Source organism: Pseudophryne corroboree (genome assembly GCF_028390025.1).
Source record: "Pseudophryne corroboree isolate aPseCor3 chromosome 3 unlocalized genomic scaffold, aPseCor3.hap2 SUPER_3_unloc_7, whole genome shotgun sequence".
NCBI classification, from domain to species: Eukaryota; Metazoa; Chordata; class Amphibia; order Anura; family Myobatrachidae; genus Pseudophryne; species Pseudophryne corroboree.
In genome coordinates, this window is record NW_026967563.1 from 1,468,930 (window position 1) to 1,487,979 (window position 19,050).

At 45.8% G+C, this 19,050-nt stretch overlaps 3 protein-coding genes across 3 annotated transcripts in view; 2 read left to right on the plus strand and 1 right to left on the minus strand.

The window, feature by feature from the left end:
• Positions 1-19,050, minus strand: part of LOC134984639 (uncharacterized) — a 452,661-nt gene that overhangs the window by 336,608 nt on the left and 97,003 nt on the right. The window lies entirely within an intron of this gene.
• LOC134984610 (zinc finger protein 862-like) lies at positions 8,065-11,147 on the plus strand. Its single transcript, XM_063950156.1, has 3 exons — positions 8,065-8,223; positions 8,310-8,416; positions 8,508-11,147. The coding sequence occupies exons 2-3, from the start codon at positions 8,315-8,317 to the stop codon at positions 9,879-9,881; spliced, it is 1,476 nt and encodes a 491-aa protein (XP_063806226.1). The 5' UTR covers positions 8,065-8,223; positions 8,310-8,314; the 3' UTR covers positions 9,882-11,147.
• Positions 13,732-19,050, plus strand: part of LOC134984618 (uncharacterized) — a 29,394-nt gene continuing 24,075 nt past the window's right edge. Inside the window, exon 1 of the mRNA XM_063950164.1 lies at positions 13,732-13,890. Within this exon, the coding sequence (XP_063806234.1) occupies positions 13,845-13,890 (46 nt within the window). The 5' untranslated portion in view covers positions 13,732-13,844. The remainder of the gene's footprint in view (positions 13,891-19,050) is intronic.

Genomic DNA, 19,050 nt, shown 5'->3' on the forward strand with positions numbered 1-19,050 from the left:
AAACATCAAGGCTGATGCGCTCTCGCAGAGTTTTGCTCCAATCCAGGAGACCACGAGGAGCCATTGCCCATTGTGTCCCCATCATGTATTAAAGTGGGCATTGCCCAGGACCTCTTATCATTAGTCCTTACAGCATAGGAGCAGGCTCCTTCAGACCTTCCGGTAGGTCTTTTGTTTGTGCCTCCTAGGTTAAGACAGCGAGTGTTCCTGGAATTCCATGCCAAGAAGTCGGCAGGTCACCCGGGTATTGCCAGAACTCGGGAGTTGCTATCTATAGTGTTCACTCTAGGTGTCTTTCACAGGGCGCTGCGCCCTGCCCCTTTTTTAGACCCCTGAATCCCGCCCTGCCCGTTTGTTTGCGCCCTCCCGCCCCGCACTTTGCTGCCCGCTGGACCCCGCCACGCCGCCAAACACACTAAGCACACTGCACTGCATTTTTATTATCACTGAGACTCCGTGCATGTGTCGAGACGGAGACCTCCGCGGCCCGCCCCTCCCCGTCCGCCTTGTCCTGCCCTGTCATTAGCTGTCAGCGTCCTCTATAGGTCTGCTCAGGGTCTGGTGAGACAGGAGGGCTGGGTTTGCCTCTCCCGCCGAGGCAAACCCAGCCCACCTGTGTGGATGAATGTTTAAAAGGAGACGCCAGGGAGGATCACCCGGCCGCCATCTTTAATACCGCTCCGCAAGTGGGGCTGGGTGATCAGCGCTCCCCCTCTGTGATGTAAGTACTCAGTACGGTAGTACATAGATCATTCTTTGTTTCACGTGGAGAAGCCCCCTCTAACCCATACAATGACGAACTGAAATAGAGCAGAAATGTAACGGTAACTTGCAGTGCAATACTATCTGTGTTTTATAGTGCAGTTCTTTCAGAATAAAACAGTGGTACTCCCATCTCAGAGAGATGCTTTGTACAATATATAGCTGTGGATAAGTGTTGTGCCTTGTACCAGTGTTCCCTCACACCCTGGTCTGTATGTACCCTTCCCTCACACCCCGGTCTGTATGTATCCTCCCCTCACACCCCGGTCTGCATGTACCCTTCCCTCACACCCCGGTCTGTATGTAACCCCCCCCCCCCCCCCCCTCACACAAGGTCTATGTATCCCCCAGACCCTGGTCTTTGGGGGATACATAGACCTTGTGTGAGGGGGGGGGTTACATACAGACCGGGGTGTGAGGGAAGGGTACATACAGACCGGGGTGTGAGGGGAGGGTACATACAGACCGGGGTGTGAGGGAAGGGTACATACAGACCGGGGTGTGAGGGGGGTACATAATATGCAAATAAGAATACATTATATATATATATATATATATATATATATATATATATATATATATAGTCTTCTTATATAGCTGAAATACCTTGCTTTTTATATAACAAATCTGTGCAGCCACATTTAAGGTGTGAGTAGACTGTCACAAGTGGTTTTTATATTTTATAAGTTCAAGTTGTATGTTGAAGAGATTTAGGGCTCAAAATAGAATAAATATATATTTGAAAAAGCTACCATTGCATGACCCACTGCACTCTGTTGGACTATTGGTCCTATTGTGTGGAGTTTGTATATTCTTCCTGTGCTTTTCACATTTTTTATTTTTTTCACATTTTTCAAGATTAACTATCCACGCGAACTATAACTTATAGTTCGCGTGGATAGTTAATCTTGAAAAATTTGAAAAGCACAGGAAGAATATACAAACTCCACACAATAGGACCAATAGTCCAACAGAGTGCAGTGGGTCATGCAATGGTAGCTTTTTCAAATATATATTTATTCTATTTTGAGCCCTAAATCTCTTCAACATACAACTTGAACTTATAAAATATAAAAACCACTTGTGACAGTCTACTCACACCTTAAATGTGGCTGCACAGATTTGTTATATAAAAAGCAAGGTATTTCAGCTAATAAGAAGACTATATATATATAATGTTATTTGCATATTCCCTCACACCCCGGTCTGTATGTACCCTCCCCTCACACCCCGGTCTGTATGTACCCTCCCCTCACACCCCGGTCTGTATGTAACCCCCCCCACCCTCACACAAGGTCTATGTATCCCCCAAAGACCAGGGTCTGGGGGATACATAGACCTTGTGTGAGGGGGGGGGGGTTACATACAGACCGGGGTGTGAGGGAAGGGTACATACAGACCGGGGTGTGAGGGGAGGGTACATACAGACCGGGGTGTGAGGGAATATGCAAATAACATTATATATATATATATAGTCTTCTTATTAGCTGAAATACCTTGCTTTTTATATAACAAATCTGTGCAGCCACATTTAAGGTGTGAGTAGACTGTCACAAGTGGTTTTATATTTTATAAGTTCATTAAGTTGTATGTTGAAGAGATTTAGGGGACAAAATAGAATAAATATATATTTTAAAAAAGCTACCATTGCATGACCGTCCCACTGCACTCTGTTGGACTATTGGTCCTATTGTGTGGAGTTTGTATATTCTTCCTGTGCTTTTCACATTTTTTATTTTTTTCACATTTTTCATGAATATCTATCCACGCGAACTATAAGTGGGAATAGTAACCTGTCCGAATGTTCAGAACCATCAGGAACAGCCTGGAGTAGTGATAGTGCATTAAATATGAATGCACCATCCAATCATTACAGGTTTTACATGACAGGAGCTGACTGGCTAATGCACTATAATCACTTCTCCAAGTTTAATACATCTGCCCCAGTTTACTTTATGACTTGGGGGCCATTATTGAATGGTCATCATAAATGATGACCATAATAATTAAGGGCCCCCAAATCATACAGCATCCTCATGACATAAGGTGCAACACTTAAAATTCTATAAGTTAATTGAAAAATCTGTCCACATTTATTACTTTCTTTTTTTTTTCTAAAGCTGGCACATCCTCATCCTCGTCTCTATGTACTCAATCACATGACACAACTATCTGTCACATCCATCACTGCACCTCTGACTCCTGGCACTCCACACCACAGGCTCCATAGCAGCATATTCTGGCTCCTTCTTTGATCCTCACGGCTCACCGGAGTCCTCAATTTGCCTCAGGTGAGTATGCTGGTACTGAGAGTAAACAGTGCAGCTCTCATCCGAGGGAGCTTGAGTGTGTTAATGTGTTTTGTTCTTCCACAGAAAGCTGGCTCATCCTCATCCTCGTCTCTGTGTACTCCATCACGTTAAGCAATCCGATTGCATCAACTGGCGCATCACTCCACACCACAGGCTCCATAGCAGCATATTCTGGCTCCTTCTTTGATCCTCACGGCTCACCGGAGTCCTCAATTTGCCTCAGGTGAGTATGCTGGTACTGAGAGTAAACAGTGCAGCTCTCATCCGAGGGAGCTTGAGTGTGTTAAAGTGTTTTGTTCTTCCACAGAAAGCTGGCTCATCCTCATCCTAGTCCTCGTCTATGTGTACTCCATCACGTTAAGCAATCCACTGCATCAACTGGCGCATCACTCCACACCACAGGCTCCAAAGTGGCATATTCTGGCTCCTTCTTTGATCCTCTCGGCATCCCCGGAGTCCTCAATTTGCCTCAGGTGAGTATGCTGGTACTGAGAGTAAACAGTGCGGCTCTCATCCGAGGGAGCTTGAGTGTGTTAATGTGTTTTGTTCTTCCACAGAAAGCTGGCTCATCCTCATCCTCATCTCTGTGTACTCCATCACGTTAAGCAATCCGATTGCATCAACTGGCGCATCACTCCACACCACTGTGGCTCCAAAGTGGCATATTCTGGCTCCTTCTTTGATCCTCTCGGCTTCACCGGAGTCCTCAATTTGCCTCAGGTGAGTATGCTGGTACTGAGAGTAAACAGTGCGGCTCTCATCCGAGGGAGCTTGAGTGTGTTAATGTGTTTTGTTCTTCCACAGAAAGCTGGCTCATCCTCATCCTCGTCTCTGTGTACTCCATCACGTTAAGCAATCCGATTGCATCAACTGGCGCATCACTCCACACCACAGGCTCCAAAGTGGCATATTCTGGCTCCTTCTTTGATCCTCTCTGCTTCACCGGAGTCCTCAATTTGCCTCAGGTGAGTATGCTGGTACTGAGAGTAAACAGTGCGGCTCTCATCCGAGGGAGCTTGAGTGTGTTAATGTGTTTTGTTCTTCCACAGAAAGCTGGCTCATCCTCATCCTCATCTCTGTGTACTCCATCACGTTAAGCAATCCGATTGCATCAACTGGCGCATCACTCCACACCACTGTGGCTCCAAAGTGGCATATTCTGGCTCCTTCTTTGATCCTCTCGGCTTCACCGGAGTCCTCAATTTGCCTCAGGTGAGTATGCTGGTACTGAGAGTAAACAGTGCGGCTCTCATCCGAGGGAGCTTGAGTGTGTTAATGTGTTTTGTTCTTCCACAGAAAGCTGGCTCATCCTCATCCTCGTCTCTGTGTACTCCATCACGTTAAGCAATCCGATTGCATCAACTGGCGCATCACTCCACACCACAGGCTCCAAAGTGGCATATTCTGGCTCCTTCTTTGATCCTCTCTGCTTCACCGGAGTCCTCAATTTGCCTCAGGTGAGTATGCTGGTACTGAGAGTAAACAGTGCGGCTCTCATCCGAGGGAGCTTGAGTGTGTTAAAGTGTTTTGTTCTTCCACAGAAAGCTGGCTCATCCTCATCCTCATCTCTGTGTACTCCATCACGTTAAGCAATCCACTGCATCAACTGGCGCATCACTCCACACCACAGGCTCCAAAGTGGCATATTCTGGCTCCTTCTTTGATCCTCTCGGCTTCACCGGAGTCCTCAATTTGCCTCAGGTGAGTATGCTGGTACTGAGAGTAAACAGTGCGGCTCTCATCCGAGGGAGCTTGAGTGTGTTAAAGTGTTTTGTTCTTCCACAGAAAGCTGGCTCATCCTCATCCTCGTCCTCGTCTCTGTGTACTCCATCACGTTAAGCAATCCACTGCATCAACTGGCGCATCACTCCACACCACAGGCTCCAAAGTGGCATATTCTGGCTCCTTCTTTGATCCTCTCGGCATCCCCGGAGTCCTCAATTTGCCTCAGGTGAGTATGCTGGTACTGAGAGTAAACAGTGCAGCTCTCATCCGAGGGAGCTTGAGTGTGTTAATGTGTTTTGTTCTTCCACAGAAAGCTGGCTCATCCTCATCCTCATCTCTGTGTACTCCATCACGTTAAGCAATCCGATTGCATCAACTGGCGCATCACTCCACACCACTGTGGCTCCAAAGTGGCATATTCTGGCTCCTTCTTTGATCCTCTCGGCTTCACCGGAGTCCTCAATTTGCCTCAGGTGAGTATGCTGGTACTGAGAGTAAACAGTGCGGCTCTCATCCGAGGGAGCTTGAGTGTGTTAATGTGTTTTGTTCTTCCACAGAAAGCTGGCTCATCCTCATCCTCGTCTCTGTGTACTCCATCACGTTAAGCAATCCGATTGCATCAACTGGCGCATCACTCCACACCACAGGCTCCAAAGTGGCATATTCTGGCTCCTTCTTTGATCCTCTCTGCTTCACCGGAGTCCTCAATTTGCCTCAGGTGAGTATGCTGGTACTGAGAGTAAACAGTGCGGCTCTCATCCGAGGGAGCTTGAGTGTGTTAAAGTGTTTTGTTCTTCCACAGAAAGCTGGCTCATCCTCATCCTCATCTCTGTGTACTCCATCACGTTAAGCAATCCGATTGCATCAACTGGCGCATCACTCCACACCACTGTGGCTCCAAAGTGGCATATTCTGGCTCCTTCTTTGATCCTCTCGGCTTCACCGGAGTCCTCAATTTGCCTCAGGTGAGTATGCTGGTACTGAGAGTAAACAGTGCGGCTCTCATCCGAGGGAGCTTGAGTGTGTTAATGTGTTTTGTTCTTCCACAGAAAGCTGGCTCATCCTCATCCTCGTCTCTGTGTACTCCATCACGTTAAGCAATCCGATTGCATCAACTGGCGCATCACTCCACACCACAGGCTCCAAAGTGGCATATTCTGGCTCCTTCTTTGATCCTCTCTGCTTCACCGGAGTCCTCAATTTGCCTCAGGTGAGTATGCTGGTACTGAGAGTAAACAGTGCGGCTCTCATCCGAGGGAGCTTGAGTGTGTTAAAGTGTTTTGTTCTTCCACAGAAAGCTGGCTCATCCTCATCCTCATCTCTGTGTACTCCATCACGTTAAGCAATCCACTGCATCAACTGGCGCATCACTCCACACCACAGGCTCCAAAGTGGCATATTCTGGCTCCTTCTTTGATCCTCTCGGCTTCACCGGAGTCCTCAATTTGCCTCAGGTGAGTATGCTGGTACTGAGAGTAAACAGTGCGGCTCTCATCCGAGGGAGCTTGAGTGTGTTAAAGTGTTTTGTTCTTCCACAGAAAGCTGGCTCATCCTCATCCTCGTCCTCGTCTCTGTGTACTCCATCACGTTAAGCAATCCACTGCATCAACTGGCGCATCACTCCACACCACAGGCTCCAAAGTGGCATATTCTGGCTCCTTCTTTGATCCTCTCGGCATCCCCGGAGTCCTCAATTTGCCTCAGGTGAGTATGCTGGTACTGAGAGTAAACAGTGCAGCTCTCATCCGAGGGAGCTTGAGTGTGTTAATGTGTTTTGTTCTTCCACAGAAAGCTGGCTCATCCTCATCCTCATCTCTGTGTACTCCATCACGTTAAGCAATCCGATTGCATCAACTGGCGCATCACTCCACACCACTGTGGCTCCAAAGTGGCATATTCTGGCTCCTTCTTTGATCCTCTCGGCTTCACCGGAGTCCTCAATTTGCCTCAGGTGAGTATGCTGGTACTGAGAGTAAACAGTGCGGCTCTCATCCGAGGGAGCTTGAGTGTGTTAATGTGTTTTGTTCTTCCACAGAAAGCTGGCTCATCCTCATCCTCGTCTCTGTGTACTCCATCACGTTAAGCAATCCGATTGCATCAACTGGCGCATCACTCCACACCACTGTGGCTCCAAAGTGGCATATTCTGGCTCCTTCTTTGATCCTCTCTGCTTCACCGGAGTCCTCAATTTGCCTCAGGTGAGTATGCTGGTACTGAGAGTAAACAGTGCGGCTCTCATCCGAGGGAGCTTGAGTGTGTTAATGTGTTTTGTTCTTCCACAGAAAGCTGGCTCATCCTCATCCTCGTCTCTGTGTACTCCATCACGTTAAGCAATCCGATTGCATCAACTGGCGCATCACTCCACACCACAGGCTCCAAAGTGGCATATTCTGGCTCCTTCTTTGATCCTCTCTGCTTCACCGGAGTCCTCAATTTGCCTCAGGTGAGTATGCTGGTACTGAGAGTAAACAGTGCGGCTCTCATCCGAGGGAGCTTGAGTGTGTTAAAGTGTTTTGTTCTTCCACAGAAAGCTGGCTCATCCTCATCCTCATCTCTGTGTACTCCATCACGTTAAGCAATCCACTGCATCAACTGGCGCATCACTCCACACCACAGGCTCCAAAGTGGCATATTCTGGCTCCTTCTTTGATCCTCTCGGCTTCACCGGAGTCCTCAATTTGCCTCAGGTGAGTATGCTGGTACTGAGAGTAAACAGTGCGGCTCTCATCCGAGGGAGCTTGAGTGTGTTAAAGTGTTTTGTTCTTCCACAGAAAGCTGGCTCATCCTCATCCTCGTCCTCGTCTCTGTGTACTCCATCACGTTAAGCAATCCACTGCATCAACTGGCGCATCACTCCACACCACAGGCTCCAAAGTGGCATATTCTGGCTCCTTCTTTGATCCTCTCGGCATCCCCGGAGTCCTCAATTTGCCTCAGGTGAGTATGCTGGTACTGAGAGTAAACAGTGCGGCTCTCATCCGAGGGAGCTTGAGTGTGTTAATGTGTTTTGTTCTTCCACAGAAAGCTGGCTCATCCTCATCCTCATCTCTGTGTACTCCATCACGTTAAGCAATCCACTGCATCAACTGGCGCATCACTCCACACCACAGGCTCCAAAGTGGCATATTCTGGCTCCTTCTTTGATCCTCTCGGCATCCCCGGAGTCCTCAATTTGCCTCAGGTGAGTATGCTGGTACTGAGAGTAAACAGTGCGGCTCTCATCCGAGGGAGCTTGAGTGTGTTAAAGTGTTTTGTTCTTCCACAGAAAGCTGGCTCATCCTCATCCTCGTCTCTATGTACTCCATCACGTTGACCAACCATTGAACCAACTGTGCATCACTCCACACCACAGGCTCCAAATAAGCATATTGATCCTTCTTTGATCCTCTTGGCTTGAATGACAGGAGACCTCAACTTGTCTCAGGTGAGTTTGCTGGTACGGAGAGTACAGTGGCTCTCATTCTAGGGAGCTTGAGTGTGTTAAGTGTTTTTATTTTTTTTTATTTTTAGAAAACATGCCTACTCTTAAAAGGAAAGTGAAAGAACATGAAAGAAAAAACAAGGAAATAGGCAAAAAATGTTTGAAAATCAATCAAATGTTTTCAGGAAAAAAGAAGGTAGGAAAACATTTACATACACCCATTTTAAACCCCTGTAAGAAAGTGTAACAAATATTTGAATTTAGATTACGATTTTTATTAATTACAGAAAATAAATGCAGCAGAGTTAGATCCTGTACCCAGCACCTCTGATCCTGTACCCAGCACCTCTGATCCTGTACCCAGCACCTCTGATCCTGTACCCACAGATAATCAATGCACTTCCCAAGATAATTCACTGGCCACAGTTAACACAAATTGCAGCAATGTAGATGACTCGGTATCGACGTCATGTAATGTCATTGTTAATGAAAACACCATAGATGTGCATTCTCAATCCTCCATCTCTCTTGCCAACTGTTCTCAGAATTTAGAGTGTGACACCTCACCCCCTATTATTTTGGATGATGACCTATCTGAAGAAAGGTGCTCTTCTAATGAAGATACAGATATAATAAATGACATTGGGGTTAGTGCTTCTCCAAAAAAAAAGTCAAAACATAAAGTTGGTTTCCAAATAAAATGGAAAAGAGAGTTTCCGTGGCTTAGTTGTAAAAAAAATGGTGAAAGAGAATCTCTACTCTGCAAGCTGTGTTTAAAACATCTGTTGAACGACACAAAATACAACAAATCTCCATGGATGAATAGTGGGATGAGCACAGTAAGGCGCGATAAAATTAAGGAGCATTCTGTTTCCGAGATGCACAAGGCAGCAATGCAAACTGAAATAATCGGTTGTAATGCTGAGGCTTCACAGAACAGAAAAAATAGACCAGAGTCAGAGGAATTCAAAGCTGTGGAATGTGCTATGAAGTGCCTGGATTTTCTAATCCAGCATAATATACCACATACAACTGTTTTTAAACCATTTGTTGTTTTCTGTATAGAAGAATTAAAGTCTCCAGTTTTAGCCCCTCTGAACAAATCTAAAAATGCCTCATATACAAGCTACCAAACAATCAACGAATTTGTTAATTCGATGGCCAGTGTTCAAAGAGAGAAAGTTATCTTGTCTTTACAGAAGAGTCCATCATTTTCAGTTATGTCAGATGAAACTACTGATGTCAGCAACAGAAAACACTTGGCAACTGCTGCAAAATATATAAAAGATGGAGAAGTCAGTGTGTCCTTTATTAATGATACAGAAATTCCAGATGGAAAATCAGAAACTATTTTCAATGCTCTTTCACAGACTATAGAAGACTGTGGAGGGTTTGAGAAATTAGTAGGCTTTGGAAGTGACGGCGCCAGTTCAATGGTTGGTCACCGTGATGGAGTAGCAGCCAAACTAAAGGCCAAAAATAATAAGATTATTTCAATACATTGTCACAATCATCGTTTAGCTCTTGCAACAAAAAATACATTTGAATCTTTGAATCCTTTCCTGAAAATGGATGAAGTATTAACAAGTATTTACAAATACTATAAATACAGCTCTGTGAGGAGCAAAACTTTGGAAGAAATACAAAGGAGTATTTACTAAATGTAAGGGAACAAAAATAAAAAAGGCTAGCCACACAAGATGGCTATCACATGAAAATGCTATTAATTCAATAAGAATTAATTATCATTCGATCATTGTCGATTTGGAAAATGCTGTTGTAACTGGACAGTCAAGGACTACAAGTGGTGTGAGTGGGCCAACTGCTGAAGGACTTCTCAAACATCTGAAAAATTTTCATTTTTTTCAATTAATTCACTTTCTTTGTGATGTACTGAGCCTGCTTTCCAAATTAGTTTTAATCTTTGAAAGAAGAGATATTGACTTGTCTACAATACACAGCAATGTTTCCATTACGCTTGGTGCTTTGAAAAATTTAAAGCGTAAGCCTGGGGGTCAGTTTTGCAGGAACCTGGAAAATGCTGCAAGAAAAATAGGAATTCAGGCTCCTATAGCAGCAGAAAATTGTAAGTTTGAAGAAGATGCAAGGTGTTTTCTAGATCTATTGGTCCAAAACATTTCAGAGAGGATGCATAATATAGCTATACTTGATCATCTAAGTGTCTTAGATATGAGGCATCTTAATGCAGACAAAGGTGTGGGATTTTATGGTGTGGCCGAAATGGCACAGCTTGCTGATTTTTATCAACTGGACGAAGATCTTCTGTTATCAGAATGGGAAGACTTTAAATCTGTATTCTTACAAACGGAAGAAGAAAATTCTGATAATGAAAGATTGTCCATGGTCAACGTGTACAAGACTTTAGAAAAATCTGAAGACACAATTGGCGTAGCATTTCCTCTAATTCAGAAACTTGTTTCAGTTGGCTGTGTTCTACCACTCTCAACTGCTGAAGTTGAAAGAACTTTTTCGCAAGTTAAATTAATCTTAACAGATCACAGAAACCGTCTCAAGGTGGAAAATGTCAACAGCATATTAGCCATTAAGCTAAATGGCAAGGTAAACTACAGAGAGGCGGTAAAGCACTGGATGAAAAAGCAAAGAAGAATATTTTCTTGTAGACCACACACAGCTGGCCACCGACCACACTCTACAATCAGAAACACCTGTACTGTAGATTGTGAGCAACAACCAAGGACAACGCACATAAACTGACCCACCCAAGCTACTTGGAGCCCAACTTTCCAGTTCAAAAAGGTGAGTACCAAGTAAATGTGGGAGGAGGGAGAGTATTCCTACTTAGAGGTGGTGGAGTGGCCCTAGTATGTCCATAATCCTGTTATCAGAGTCCCTTTTCTGCTGTGTTCTTTAGTTCTTCAAAGCACAAGCCCTTATTTTTGTGTGGAAGAATTGTACGAGACTAAAAATCTATGGTGGTCTTACAATTCTACTCCAAGGAATAAGCTGTGCTTTGAAGAACTAGGAATGCAGTACAAATGGACTCTGATAACATGCAGTCAGTTTATGTTGTATGGTTCTGTTTCAGCTTCAGCACAGCGCCTAAGAGGATATTTACAGCCAGTGACAAGACGGCATCCGCCTGAGCCTGCATAAATAGTTGGACAGCTGTGGCGATTGCTCTTCTTCAGTTACCAAATCTGCACTCAACATTTCAGATGACAACCGAGGACTCTGCACCTGAGCCACCCAAGCTACTTGGAGCCCAACTTTCCAGTTCAAAAAGGTAGAGTACCAAGAAAATGTGGGAGGAGGGAGAGTATTCCTACTTAGAGGTGGTGGAGTGGCCCTAGTATGTCCATAATCCTGTTATCAGAGTCCCTTTTCTGCTGTGTTCTTTAGTTCTTCAAAGCACAAGCCCTTATTTTTGTGTGGAAGAATTGTACGAGACTAAAAATCTATGGTGGTCTTACAATTCTACTCCAAGGAATAAGCTGTGCTTTGAAGAACTAGGAATGCAGTACAAATGGACTCTGATAACATGCAGTCAGTTTATGTTGTATGGTTCTGTTTCAGCTTCAGCACAGCGCCTAAGAGGATATTTACAGCCAGTGACAAGACGGCATCCGCCTGAGCCTGCATAAATAGTTGGACAGCTGTGGCGATTGCTCTTCTTCAGTTACCAAATCTGCACTCAACATTTCAGATGACAACCGAGGACTCTGCACCTGAGCCACCCAAGCTACTTGGAGCCCAACTTTCCAGTTCAAAAAGGTAGAGTACCAAGAAAATGTGGGAGGAGGGAGAGTATTCCTACTTAGAGGTGGTGGAGTGGCCCTAGTATGTCCATAATCCTGTTATCAGAGTCCCTTTTCTGCTGTGTTCTTTAGTTCTTCAAAGCACAAGCCCTTATTTTTGTGGGGAAGAATTGTACGAGACTAAAAATCTATGGTGGTCTTACAATTCTACTCCAAGGAATAAGCTGTGCTTTGAAGAACTAGGAATGCAGTACAAATGGACTCTGATAACATGCAGTCAGTTTATGTTGTATGGTTCTGTTTCAGCTTCAGCACAGCGCCTAAGAGGATATTTACAGCCAGTGACAAGACGGCATCCGCCTGAGCCTGCATAAATAGTTGGACAGCTGTGGCGATTGCTCTTCTTCAGTTACCAAATCTGCACTCAACATTTCAGATGACAACCGAGGACTCTGCACCTGAGCCACCCAAGCTACTTGGAGCCCAACTTTCCAGTTCAAAAAGGTAGAGTACCAAGAAAATGTGGGAGGAGGGAGAGTATTCCTACTTAGAGGTGGTGGAGTGGCCCTAGTATGTCCATAATCCTGTTATCAGAGTCCCTTTTCTGCTGTGTTCTTTAGTTCTTCAAAGCACAAGCCCTTATTTTTGTGGGGAAGAATTGTACGAGACTAAAAATCTATGGTGGTCTTACAATTCTACTCCAAGGAATAAGCTGTGCTTTGAAGAACTAGGAATGCAGTACAAATGGACTCTGATAACATGCAGTCAGTTTATGTTGTATGGTTCTGTTTCAGCTTCAGCACAGCGCCTAAGAGGATATTTACAGCCAGTGACAAGACGGCATCCGCCTGAGCCTGCATAAATAGTTGGACAGCTGTGGCGATTGCTCTTCTTCAGTTACCAAATCTGCACTCAACATTTCAGATGACAACCGAGGACTCTGCACCTGAGCCACCCAAGCTACTTGGAGCCCAACTTTCCAGTTCAAAAAGGTAGAGTACCAAGAAAATGTGGGAGGAGGGAGAGTATTCCTACTTAGAGGTGGTGGAGTGGCCCTAGTATGTCCATAATCCTGTTATCAGAGTCCCTTTTCTGCTGTGTTCTTTAGTTCTTCAAAGCACAAGCCCTTATTTTTGTGGGGAAGAATTGTACGAGACTAAAAATCTATGGTGGTCTTACAATTCTACTCCAAGGAATAAGCTGTGCTTTGAAGAACTAGGAATGCAGTACAAATGGACTCTGATAACATGCAGTCAGTTTATGTTGTATGGTTCTGTTTCAGCTTCAGCACAGCGCCTAAGAGGATATTTACAGCCAGTGACAAGACGGCATCCGCCTGAGCCTGCATAAATAGTTGGACAGCTGTGGCGATTGCTCTTCTTCAGTTACCAAATCTGCACTCAACATTTCAGATGACAACCGAGGACTCTGCACCTGAGCCACCCAAGCTACTTGGAGCCCAACTTTCCAGTTCAAAAAGGTAGAGTACCAAGAAAATGTGGGAGGAGGGAGAGTATTCCTACTTAGAGGTGGTGGAGTGGCCCTAGTATGTCCATAATCCTGTTATCAGAGTCCCTTTTCTGCTGTGTTCTTTAGTTCTTCAAAGCACAAGCCCTTATTTTTGTGGGGAAGAATTGTACGAGACTAAAAATCTATGGTGGTCTTACAATTCTACTCCAAGGAATAAGCTGTGCTTTGAAGAACTAGGAATGCAGTACAAATGGACTCTGATAACATGCAGTCAGTTTATGTTGCATGGTTCTGTTTCAGCTTCAGCACAGCGCCTAAGAGGATATTTACAGCCAGTGACAAGACGGCATCCGCCTGAGCCTGCATAAATAGTTGGACCCTTCTGTTTTGAACAGCTGACACCTACATCTACTCCAGATGACCTGTAGGACGTTTGATCAGCTACCTGCATCCAATCCACATGGTACTATTATTATAACTTGTATAAAATGCTAGGATTAGTGTTTATTTTAGCACCTTCACAACCTGTGCAGTTCCTCCTGCCTGGGGTGTCGTTCTGTACTCTAGTGCTTCTATCACAAGTCTACCACTGAAATAAAGACCAGAGTGATAGAAGCACCAGAGCAGAGGACGACACCCCTGGCAGGAAAGAATAAGGTGCAGGATGATAGAACACTGTAGTTGTAATCTATACAGTAGAGCTACATTGGTGATGAATGGACCACAAATACTTTTATTTAACACTCTTCACTTTCAAATCCTTGTCCGCATGTAAAAGGTAAACATTAAATAAAATGGGTGCACAAACAAAAAACCATGAGTCTTTGTACTCATTTTTAGTTAAGACACATGTCTAAGCATTACAGTATGGACATAATCGTGCCCTCCCGAATGAAAAATGTGCCCTCCCGAATGAAAAATGTGCCCTCCCGAATGAAAAATGTGCCCTCCCCGTGATCAGCACCCTGCCCTAAAAAATTCCTAGAGTGAACACTAGGTATACACACGTGACTGATTGGAGGGTCCTACTGGAGCCAGAGGGAACACGCTGTATTGCTGCTATACACCCCGGGGAGCTACATTGCAAACGCTGTTAGGGTGGGCCATTGTGACACCCCACAACCTCTGGTACGTGGGTCCACTAATCTGTGGTGGATTTTAAGCTGATTTTTTGATCTAGATGTCAAGCTTTTTAACGAATACTTTTTCTGCACTTTATTAAATAAATTTATTTTATATTTGAAATCAAGCAATACTTCACTATAGATTGTTTCTATTTTCCTATCCATGCAAATCTTTTATCTGGTTGGAGAGATAAAGGTGGACTAGGAAAGAAGCCTATTTGAATCTGCGGGACAAAGGAAGGGATACAACAAGCGTAATTGGGTGGGCACTGTAGACACCCCACTAAGTCCGGTACGTAGGTCCGCCACACCGAGGCAGATCAGAATTTCCTTTACATTATATTTTTATGTGATTGAAAAAATTTTTGACAATCAAACTGATCCATACGGGACTTCACTATCTACTGTTTCTTTTTTTGAGGACATAGTGCTTTACTACACCAAGGAAATACCGCTGATCAATTATCCAATACGGAGAGTTTTTCTTTCTACACAAAAGACCAATACCCGTAGTGATCCAGGGAGCGCACCCCAGCAAAACCACAAAATTAGGACTATACACACGTGGGCATTGGACACAGGTGCAGAGGTATACACACGTGGGCATTGGACACAGGTGCAGAGGTATACACACGTGGGCATTGGACACAGGTGCAGAGGTATACACACGTGGGCATTGGACACAGGTGCAGAGGTACACACACGTGGGCATTGGACACAGGTGCAGAGGTACACACACGTGGGCATTGGACACAGGTGCAGAGGTACACACGTGGGCATTGGACACAGGTGCAGAGGTATACACACGTGGGCATTATACACAGGTGCAGAGGTACACACACGTGGGCATTAGACACAGGTGCAGAGGTATACACACGTGGGCATTAGACACAGGTGCAGAGGTACACACACGTGGGCATTAGACACAGGTGCAGAGGTATACACACGTGGGCATTAGACACAGGTGCAGAGGTATACACACGTGGGCATTAGACACAGGTGCAGAGGTATACACACGTGGGCATTATACACAGGTGCAGCGGTATATACACGTGGGCTATATACACAGGTGCAGCGGTATACACACGTGGGTATTATACACAGGTGTAGAGGTATACACACGTGGGCATTACACACAGGTGCAGCGGTATACACACGTGGGCATTGGACACAGGTGCAGAGGTATACACACGTGGGCATTAGACACAGGTGCAGAGGTATACACACGTAGGCATTAGACACAGGTGCAGAGGTATACACACGTGGGCATTAGACACAGGTGCAGAGGTATACACACGTGGGCATTATACACAGGTGTAGAGGTATACACACGTGGGCATTACACACAGGTGCAGCGGTATACACACGTGGGCATTGGACACAGGTGCAGAGGTATACACACGTGGGCATTAGACACAGGTGCAGAGGTATACACACGTAGGCATTAGACACAGGTGCAGAGGTATACACACGTGGGCATTAGACACAGGTGCAGAGGTACACACACGTGGGCATTAGACACAGGTGCAGAGGTACACACACGTGGGCATTGGACACAGGTGCAGAGGTATATACACGTGGGCATTGGACACAGGTGCAGAGGTATACACACGTGGGCATTATACGCAGGTGCAGAGGTATACACGCGTGGGCATTATACACAGGTGCAGAGGTATACACACGTGGGCATTAGACACAGGTGCAGAGGTATATACACGTGGGCTATATACACAGGTGCAGAGGTATATACACGTGGGCATTATACGCAGGTGCAGAGGTATACACACGTGGGCATTATACACAGGTGCAGTGGTATATACACGTGGGCATTATACACAGGTGCAGTGGTATATACACGTGGGCATTGGACACAGGTGCAGAGGTATACACACGTGGGCATTATACACAGGTGCAGCGGTATACACACGTGGGCATTAGACACAGGTGCAGCGGTATACACACGTGGGCATTATACACAGGTGCAGAGGTATACACACGTGGGCTATATACACAGGTGCAGAGGTATACACACGTGGGCATTATACGCAGGTGCAGAGGTATACACGCGTGGGCATTATACACAGGTGCAGAGGTATACACACGTGGGCATTAGACACAGGTGCAGAGGTATATACACGTGGGCTATATACACAGGTGCAGAGGTATATACACGTGGGCATTATACGCAGGTGCAGAGGTATACACACGTGGGCATTATACACAGGTGCAGTGGTATATACACGTGGGCATTGGACACAGGTGCAGAGGTATACACACGTGGGCATTATACACAGGTGCAGCGGTATACACACGTGGGCATTAGACACAGGTGCAGCGGTATACACACGTGGGCATTAGACACAGGTGCAGCGGTATACACACGTGGGCTATATACACAGGTGCAGAGGTATATACACGTGGGCTATATACACAGGTGCAGAGGTATACACACGTGGGCATTAGACACAGGTGCAGAGGTATATACACGTGGGCTATATACACAGGTGCAGAGGTATATACACGTGGGCATTATACACAGGTGCAGCGGTATACACACGTGGGCATTATACACAGGTGCAGAGGTATACACACGTGGGCATTATACACAGGTGCAGAGGTATATACACGTGGGCATTATACACAGGTGCAGAGGTATACACACGTGGGCATTATACACAGGTGCAGAGGTATACACACGTGGGCATTAGACACAGGTGCAGCGGTATACACACGTGGGCATGATACACAGGTGCAGAGGTATATACACGTGGGCATTATACACAGGTGCAGAGGTATATACACGTGGGCATTAGACACAGGTGCAGAGGTATACACACGTGGGCATTATACACAGGTGCAGAGGTATACACACGTGGGCATTATACGCAGGTGCAGAGGTATACACACGTGGGCATTATACACAGGTGCAGTGGTATATACACGTGGGCATTGGACACAGGTGCAGAGGTATACACACGTGGGCATTATACACAGGTGCAGCGGTATACACACGTGGGCATTAGACACAGGTGCAGCGGTATACACACGTGGGCATTAGACACAGGTGCAGCGGTATACACACGTGGGCATTATACACAGGTGCAGAGGTATACACACGTGGGCATTAGACACAGGTGCAGCGGTATACACACGTGGGCATTATACACAGGTGCAGAGGTATACACACGTGGGCATTATACACAGGTGCAGAGGTATATACACGTGGGCATTATACACAGGTGCAGCGGTATACACACGTGGGCATTATACACAGGTGCAGAGGTATACACACGTGGGCATTATACACAGGTGCAGAGGTATATACACGTGGGCATTATACACAGGTGCAGAGGTATACACACGTGGGCATTATACACAGGTGCAGAGGTATACACACGTGGGCATTAGACACAGGTGCAGCGGTATACACACGTGGGCATGATACACAGGTGCAGAGGTATATACACGTGGGCATTATACACAGGTGCAGAGGTATACACACGTGGGCATTAGACACAGGTGCAGCGGTATACACACGTGGGCATTATACACAGGTGCAGAGGTATACACACGTGGGCATTATACACAGGTGCAGAGGTATATACACGTGGGCATTATACACAGGTGCAGAGGTATACACACGTGGGCATTAGACACAGGTGCAGCGGTATACACACGTGGGCATTAGACACAGGTGCAGCGGTATACACACGTGGGCATTAGACACAGGTGCAGCGGTACGCACACGTGGGCATTAGACACAGGTGCAGCGGTATACACACGTGGGCATTAGACACAGGTGCAGAGGTATACACACGTGGGCATTATACACATGTGCAGAGGTATATACACGTGGGCTATATACACAGGTACAGAGGTATATACACGTGGGCATTATACACAGGTGCAGAGGTATATACACGTGGGCATTATACACAGGTGCAGAGGTATACACACGTGGGCATTATACACAGGTGCAGAGGTATATACACGTGGGCATGATACACAGGTGCAGAGGTATACACACGTGGGCATTAGACACAGGTGCAGAGGTATACACACGTGGGCATTAGACACAGGTGCAGAGGTATACACACGTGGGCATTATACACAGGTGCAGAGGTATATACACGTGGGCATTATACACAGGTGCAGTAGTATATACACGTGGGCATTATACACAGGTGCAGAGGTATACACACGTGGGCATTAGACACAGGTGCAGAGGTATACACACGTGGGCATTATACACAGGTGCAGAGGTATACATACGTGGGCATTATACACAGGTGCAGAGGTATACACACGTGGGCATTATACACAGGTGCAGAGGTATACACACGTGGGCATTATACACAGGTGCAGAGGTACACACACGTGGGCATTATATACAGGTGCAGAGGTATACACACGTGGGCACTATACACAGGTGCAGAGGTATATACACGTGGGCATTATACACAGGTGCAGAGGTATACACACGTGGGCTATATACACAG

What these genes read in the sequence shown, in the direction of transcription:
- LOC134984610 (XM_063950156.1), top strand. Translation starts at nt 8,315, where the DNA reads ATGCCTACTCTTAAAAGGAAAGTGAAAGAACATGAAAGAAAAAACAAG. An exon ending in TGTTTTCAGGAAAAAAGAAG is followed by an intron (nt 8,417 to 8,507) that starts GTAGGAAAACAT and finishes TATTAATTACAG; the next exon opens with AAAATAAATGCAGCAGAGTT.